The 7,264-nt window shown below is 43.8% G+C and overlaps 1 protein-coding gene across 2 annotated transcripts in view; it reads right to left on the minus strand.

Annotated features, from left to right (window-relative positions):
- Positions 1–5,753, minus strand: part of ash1l (ash1 (absent, small, or homeotic)-like (Drosophila)) — a 33,734-nt gene extending 27,981 nt beyond the window's left edge. For both annotated transcript variants that reach the window (XM_040121295.1, XM_040121294.1), the window contains exons 1-3: positions 5,605–5,753; positions 4,465–4,561; positions 750–1,552 (exon numbers count right to left, since the gene is read on the minus strand). In XM_040121295.1, coding sequence (XP_039977229.1) covers positions 750–1,358 — 609 coding nt within the window. In that variant the 5' untranslated portion in view covers positions 1,359–1,552; positions 4,465–4,561; positions 5,605–5,753. The remainder of the gene's footprint in view (positions 1–749; positions 1,553–4,464; positions 4,562–5,604) is intronic.
- Between the last annotated feature and the right edge of the window lie 1,511 nt (positions 5,754–7,264).

The raw sequence follows: 7,264 nt of genomic DNA on the forward strand, positions 1-7,264 counted from the left end.
AAATAAATTACATGAATGTATCTATACAGTTTTATCTCTAAACACTTGAACAAACTCTTAAGTAATATACTAAAGTCATACACTGATGACTAATGACACATTTGAGAGCAATGCAGCAAAATGAAGAACACGTATGGTGCTCATGCTGCAGCTACAAGTAGAAACTATCAATCAATAATTGGTTTCTTTAATCCTTTACAAATTCCAAGTCATTTGTAAGATTTTCTGTCCAGTGCTGCTTTCTGGGCATGCCCGGAGGGCGGGGGCGGGGACGGGGGTGGGGGTGGGGGTAACACTCAACTCAATAACACTTATCAGGGTCAGACTGGGGACAGAGAGGGAGAGCTACAGAGAAGGGTCATGCAGGGGAGGGGGTGGAGAGGACATGGCCAGGCAGAGACAGAGGATAGACGACAAAGACAGAGGGAGACCGAAGGGGGCGGTGTGTGATGAATAGAGACAGGCCAACAGAGAGCACAAAGAATACTAAAGAACAATTTATGCTCTGCTCTTTATCTTTGCAATAACGTGGTGATTACTAGGGTAACCTTGTTGTGGACCACTGCATTACCAATGAATGACTGATAACATTTTAAGGAAGTGAGGTAAATAAACACAAGTATGTACACAAAATAAATATAATAGATTGGTGAACATGCTGATTCTCAATAATGTATGATCACTTTTGGCAAAGCGTGAATTTATTGCTGAATCAATGTACATAAATTGACTGTGTTGTCCCTCCTCACCCTTTTTGCTGGAACACTCCCATTTACTTGGGAGGGGGACAGGGTGGTAGTGCTGGCGGGAGGAGGAATAGGAGGAGGTGGTGTAGGAGCTTTAGCAGAGGGGGTTGATGAAGATGATGGGGCTGGTCTGTTGACACTGGGACTCTTCTCCCTCTCTTTTTCCCTGCCATGTGAAGGACTCTGGCTCTGACTGCCGGTACCATCACCTGTAGTCCCTGCGCGGTTTCCACGAGCACTGCCTCCTCCACGCCCTGTATGCCTCACAGTGGCCCTGAAGGCTGGTCGGCACACATAATTCTCCAGGATTTTAGGTGGCTTCTTCATGCGCTTTGCTTGAAGGCCAATCTTAAGTTTGACGTTGCCCTCGGACAGGCTGCTCTCTTTAATGGAGAAATGTGACTGGTCACCGCTGGCACCTCCCGGACCACCTGCGCCTGCCCCTCCAGTACCAGCTGAGACAGTGGCAGCTCCATCTTTGTCTCTGTCTCTCTTCTTTTCCTCCTCTTCCTCTTTCTTTCCACCTCCTCCCTCCTTTTCTCGCTCCCCTGTGGGAGCACCTGAGAGAAGAGGGGGAGGAGTTGCAGTTCCCCCCTGAATCTTCTGATCCATCAGATCGTTAGAGGGTGTGCAAGTTTACTAGGGAGGGGATGTTGTGGAAACCAGGTAGAGTTTTTGTCAGGGGATGGGATGGGGGTGAAGGGGGAAAAGGGGGAGGGGGATAACGGTGAGGGCGAAGCTCTCCTTGTTTTGAGGTGGCTTCTCTCCCTTCCTCAGCTGTCCAGCCCTCTTTCTCCGTCCTTCAACTGTATCATTAAGGACAGGTAAAGCAGGAGGGAGAAGGAAAGGGAGGATGGAGCAGACAAAAAAAAAAACAAATTCCACATTAGTCACCGCAATACAGAACATCAACCAAACACTGACAGTTTTAAACAGTGCCCTACAACTGAGAAGTATAAAATGGTTTATAACGAATGATGGTGCAAAGCAGACGGTGAGCAACAATTTTTATCACCTATTTGGTTAGAGGCTGTCCTTCATCCTGTCTGGGTGACTTTTTATGGTGTGTTCGTCTTCACACTCATAATAATCTGTGACCTATTTACGCAGCCAAGGTTCTTCTACCTGAGAAATGTAACCTTAGGCTCAAGGACTCTAAGTTGTCAACGTGAGAACTACAAAGCCCTCAACATCCAGAGTCAATAGTTAATCCCACAGTGCTGCCACATCCTACTGAAGTGTCACAAGATAAAATGCCAAATGAGCAATCGCTCAAGTTCCCTCATTAGTTGCAAAGAAAACGTGCCTGAGAGGGTGGTATACTGCTCATACCCTACATCAGCACAGCAGCAGCAGAGAGCAGCGTGTTTCTTAATTGTGCTCCTTAGAGGACAGCCCAATTCAATGAAGTTGTCTACAGCTCCCCATGGCCACTGAGTGATTTAATGCGGATTCGCCCCCAAGCAGGTGCTTTCTCTGGGTGAAGTCATTTGGAGGCAATTCAGAACTGTGACCTCAGCACATTGGGCCCTCTGGGACTAGACAGAGGATCCGGCCGCCTTTCGCAGCCTTCGCCAGCAGCAAATGAGAGTGAGTGATAGAGCGTCAACATGCCGGCGGTTTCTCTGCGCCCTACATTAGTGGAGAGCACTAAAGGAGCCACTTAATGGAGCCTCAGGAAAGTCATACAAGTCATCATCAGTAAAGCAAGCAAAATAATAATAAAAAAAAAGATTCTGCCCTACAGTCTTAGACCATGTTTGTTTTGCGTTATGACTGTGGAAAACAGTAGTAGAGATTTTTTTTTTGTTGAACCACACAGTAAACGCGGCCCAATTTTTGGAGTCTAGCCTGTACTTCCTCCACGCCCTCTTTCTGTGTTTACTTCAATTACTCACTCCATTTCGCCTCAAAACTGCAGACTCCCCCTCACTACACATACCACACTCAAATCACACCTCCCTCTTTTCTTTAACACTCCATCAATCTCTGTGTTCTTTCCCCATTTTCTTTAAGCTTTTCCATCCTCTTCCTCCTCTATTTCGCAAACTTGGACAGCAGGAGCAACAGCACACAAACTAAAATCACTGTGTTCCTACTTTAATCAAAAACACATTTCCACCCCCCCACACTCTATTCCCTGTGTCCTCCTTAAGAACACTGACAAATGTTCTCCTCATCCTTTTATACTAAACGCTTGCTGTGATACTAGCTGCTTCCACTGCCTGACAGCAGCTATGCCAAAAATAAGCCACTGTAGTACCAAATTCTGTGAGAGGCTAGTGACACAAGTCTGGAAAAAAGCCTCCTGGAGAGTCAAAACATTCCTCTCACCTCTAACAAGCCAAGTCGCGTCATTTACTGGCACTTGTTCTCCTCCTTGCTGTCTAATTTGTGATTGATAAGCCTTAACACCAAAACATATCACTTTCAATTTTAGCATCAAGGTACTTTTTTATTTATAAAGCAGTTAAAACTACAGTCATTTCATATTTTACAGTCATATTGCAAAACAACATAATATCAACACTACTGGTTTTTAAGACATATATTAATCATGCCTCTCTGTGGTTTGCTTTTACTTTCAGAACAATTACCAGGAGTTAAAGTAGAAAGAAGGGTATATAAAACAAGAACAAATGTCAGAAAATAATGTGAAAAAAAAAGAATAAATAATCAATATCAGGCCAAGAATCTAAAAAATGGCAGGGCAGGGAGGAACGTAGTAAACAACTTCCCGCGCCCCCTCCCATTTCTTTCCTCCCCTTACTCCCTCCCTCCTTTTACTCCCTCCTCACTTTTGCACACGTTGTTCATAACTGCTGATTTCCCTTTGGCCATAGCAATAGTATCCAACCCACCCACCCCCACATCATTCACATGGGGGCTGGCGTCTGCCCTCGCAGCTCGGTGTCATTTCCAGGGCTTTTACTACATTGGTATTAATACAGAGCCGTGCTCAGGGGGAAAGCAGCCAAATTCCTTCAATACCACCATAAGTTTGTATCATCTAACAGCGGAAGTGCTCAAACATAATTGTAACAGCTCATGGCCTTAAATGAAATTGGCGGCTATGATGTCTAAGCCTCGAGGATATATGAATTGCAGCAGTGGCTTCAATAAATCGGACTGGAATGACAGGTGTCAGTCAGACCTGCACCATGCAAACATCCTCAGTCTATACAAACCCAGGGAAGTTCAGTCAGCGTCAGTAAGTGGCTAAAAAATGCAGTGCATAAGTTTTGTGTATAAAATTTTCATTAATTAGGCTCTCCCTCATGATATGCAAAGAAAAAAAAAAACGTGGAGGGCTGAACAAAGCAAATAACGTTATCTGCTTTCGGTTTCCTGTACAGTCAACACTGCCCCTCAAGGGAATAACTCAAAAGTCTGCAAAAGTATCAACCTCAATTTTCTAAGCAAGTACTGATATTAACTCAGAAAATTCCTACTCATCATTACTGGAGTGAAATTCAGCCTCAGAGACTTGCTCTTGCAGTTTCTGACAGCCATTAGGCTGACACTGCATGCAGTTCAGAAATAATTTTGCAAACATCTTACTCATGTGTCAACATTAGACTATTAAAATATGCTGAAGGGGCTGACAAAACAGGAGCAGTGAGCAATCCGATTCGGTGAATCTGCACCCTCGTATCAGCAGCGACAATAAATCAGTATATCTATTTAAATGTATCATATTCATATTATATTCACTCACCTCTGTATTCGTCCAGAAACGGTGTTCACATTATTTGGCTCTGTGTACTCCCTTCGTGTGTATCAACGTGGTGGCCACATATTTTATCTGCCAAGTGCTGAATTGCCAAAACCAAAACATGAAAAATGTCAGATTTGGGTTCATTCATTGGTCTCATTAAGATATACATCTAAGGCATGTACCATGAGCTGAAGGGACAGCCTAAATTAGTATTTCGTCCCTTGTGTTCTAGCTGCAATTGCACAACAAATGTTTGTGCTGTTTTCGGATGTGCCAAAGAGGTTATAACAAGGTAATACTACTGAACGCAGCCGCAAGTCTTAATTCAGAAAGCAATGCACACAGCTCCTGACCGCGTACAAAAATCTGATTAACCTTGCCACCTCCAAAACACAAAGTTGCGATGGTGTAAGCTGAGTGCCATCATGAAAAGTATCAGCCCAAAGATGTATTTTCATAATTTTTAAGATAATAAGAGGCAAGGCAGCAAAGTAATGGACATGGGGTGGCCACTTGGCGCTTAATATAACCCATGCAGTGTGAGAGGTTTGTGTTTATTTTGTAACAAGCTAGTAGCTACCATCCGTCCAATAATAGACAGCCTGTGCTACATTTTGTATCAATGGCACTGGCAGCGGCTAACTAGCCTTCTATCAGCAGCCTGTTTGAGGACGACTTAGGCACATTTCGCCGTGCACAGCTTTAACTTGTGCCGTGTGTAGGCTGCAGTTGAGTAACAAATCCTCCACAGCTTTCATAAGATTTGAGTAAACCGAGTAAATTTGACACAACCTAGGACAAGTGATGCACATAATCTTACATCTCCGTCACATTCTCGTAGGCACTCGTGTTACTACATCTCAGCTACAACGGCTAACGATGCACTAGCAAGTCAGCGAAACCAGAAAAATCTTCCAACGCTGATTCAAAGACAAACGCACAAGTAAATCGACTGAAATACAGACGCAAAAAATGTGGCGAATTATATTCCGGTGGTATAAAATAACAGATGCAGCGCCGTGTAGGTTATTAAAAAAACACTAACTGTCAACAAAATGGCGGCTGCGTTGAATCAACAGAGACCCGAAATGGATCTCCCTCTATTTCTTCTTCCCCGGTGCTAAAATCCTTTTTCCTTACAGCAACTGGTATCCGTAATATCTCCCGAGATGCTCCGAAATCCACTCCGACACGCCGTTAGCTGGGCCTGGATGTGTCAGCACGGGCCTCTCTCGTTAATCGGGCCTCCATGTCTGCTCAGCCCGTATCGCTACTGTGTCAGTGCAACACGGGCATTCTCGGTCCCAGAGAGGGAGGGAGGGAGTGAGGGAGGAGGACGGACCGAGGAGGGCGGAGAGGAGAGGCGAGGAAACGAAACGAGAGGACAGTAGGGGAGAGGAGAGGAGAGCAAATGTCGGTAGTATGCGGTTCTTGAGGTCCCTGTTCGCTGACAAAAAAAATGTCTGTTGACTGTTGCCGTGGGAAAGCTGTGTGTGGGGCTGTTTCGGGGTGTGTTTTGCTGGTATGCAACAGTCAACTGTCAAACTGGCGGTGCCCGGCCACAGTTGACATAACGTTACAATATATGAACAGTACAGACGGGAGAAGGCAACGGGAGCCCTTTAGCCTATAAATAAATAATTCTGCTCCATAAGGATGTTGTCCTCCTATTCAGACAGAGCTGAAACGATTAGCTAGTCCACTACTCAATCGGGTCGTTAACATTAAAGCACAGCTTCACATATATTTAAGTCTGTCTTAAAACACTTGACAGGTGTCCATGTGAACACTGCAACTGTTTTTGCTTGCCGCACTCATTCCTCCTGTTCATTACACTGGCCCTTAAGAGAGCCCTTCCTAAGGCACTTTCAGCAGAAGCGATGGGTGACAAAATCCTCAGTCCACCATATTCCAAAGTTTGCCCAAAGATAATGTGAAGCTTCAGACAGTCTGCAGGGACACTGATCAATCAGCTCAACAGTCCGTGGAAACACAAAGAGGGAACTTTGTACGGAAAATATTGTAACTTTGGGAAGGTATCCACTTAATTTGATTAACTCAGACTGCTTGAGCCTTGTATAGGCGTTGCATAAACTTTTTAATACATTTTTGGACAGAACAGGGACTGGGGGTTTTAACCCCCATCACTTCTACTGAGGGAATTTCGTAATAACCGGCATGGCCAGGAGGAAATATTACAGAAAGCAAAACCTGCAGTGGTTTATGAGTACACCTCGCTGTGGTTTTAAGACACACTTGAACAACTGTGAACCCATCCTGTAAAGTTGTCAGCATTGTATTTTATGTAGTTGATTCATCTTTTCAGCAAATGAGTCAGACATGTCTGGCAACAGCTTCTCAAATGTGAGGATTTTTAATTTTCTGTCTATTTAAAAACTAAATGATTAACTAATTAATTGAAAAACTAATCAATAAACTAACTGATGAAAAATAATAAGATGCAGAGTTAAGTTCTATGTCACTGGATTTTGTTTTTGTAGTATATTCTACATATACTGCCATATTCAAATAAACTTTTCTACTGTATTCTATTCTATCGAGATCTAAAATCCAACAAGAGTACTGTCATCTATTAAGCACTTACAACAGTACAGCAAACACAAAAGCCTAAAATATGCACTCAGATCAGTGAAACAAAACTGCCAACTGACAATTACCCAGATTTGTTGGTAGACAAATAAAAAGTCTGCAATGTGGCTATGAATATACAGTATCTGCCTCTGAATTGCTTATGATGATTAGGGAGATGAAAGAAGTTGCAGAGGGTGAGGGACACAGG

Source organism: Xiphias gladius, chromosome 24 (genome assembly GCF_016859285.1).
Source record: "Xiphias gladius isolate SHS-SW01 ecotype Sanya breed wild chromosome 24, ASM1685928v1, whole genome shotgun sequence".
In the NCBI taxonomy this organism is placed as follows: domain Eukaryota; kingdom Metazoa; phylum Chordata; class Actinopteri; order Istiophoriformes; family Xiphiidae; genus Xiphias; species Xiphias gladius.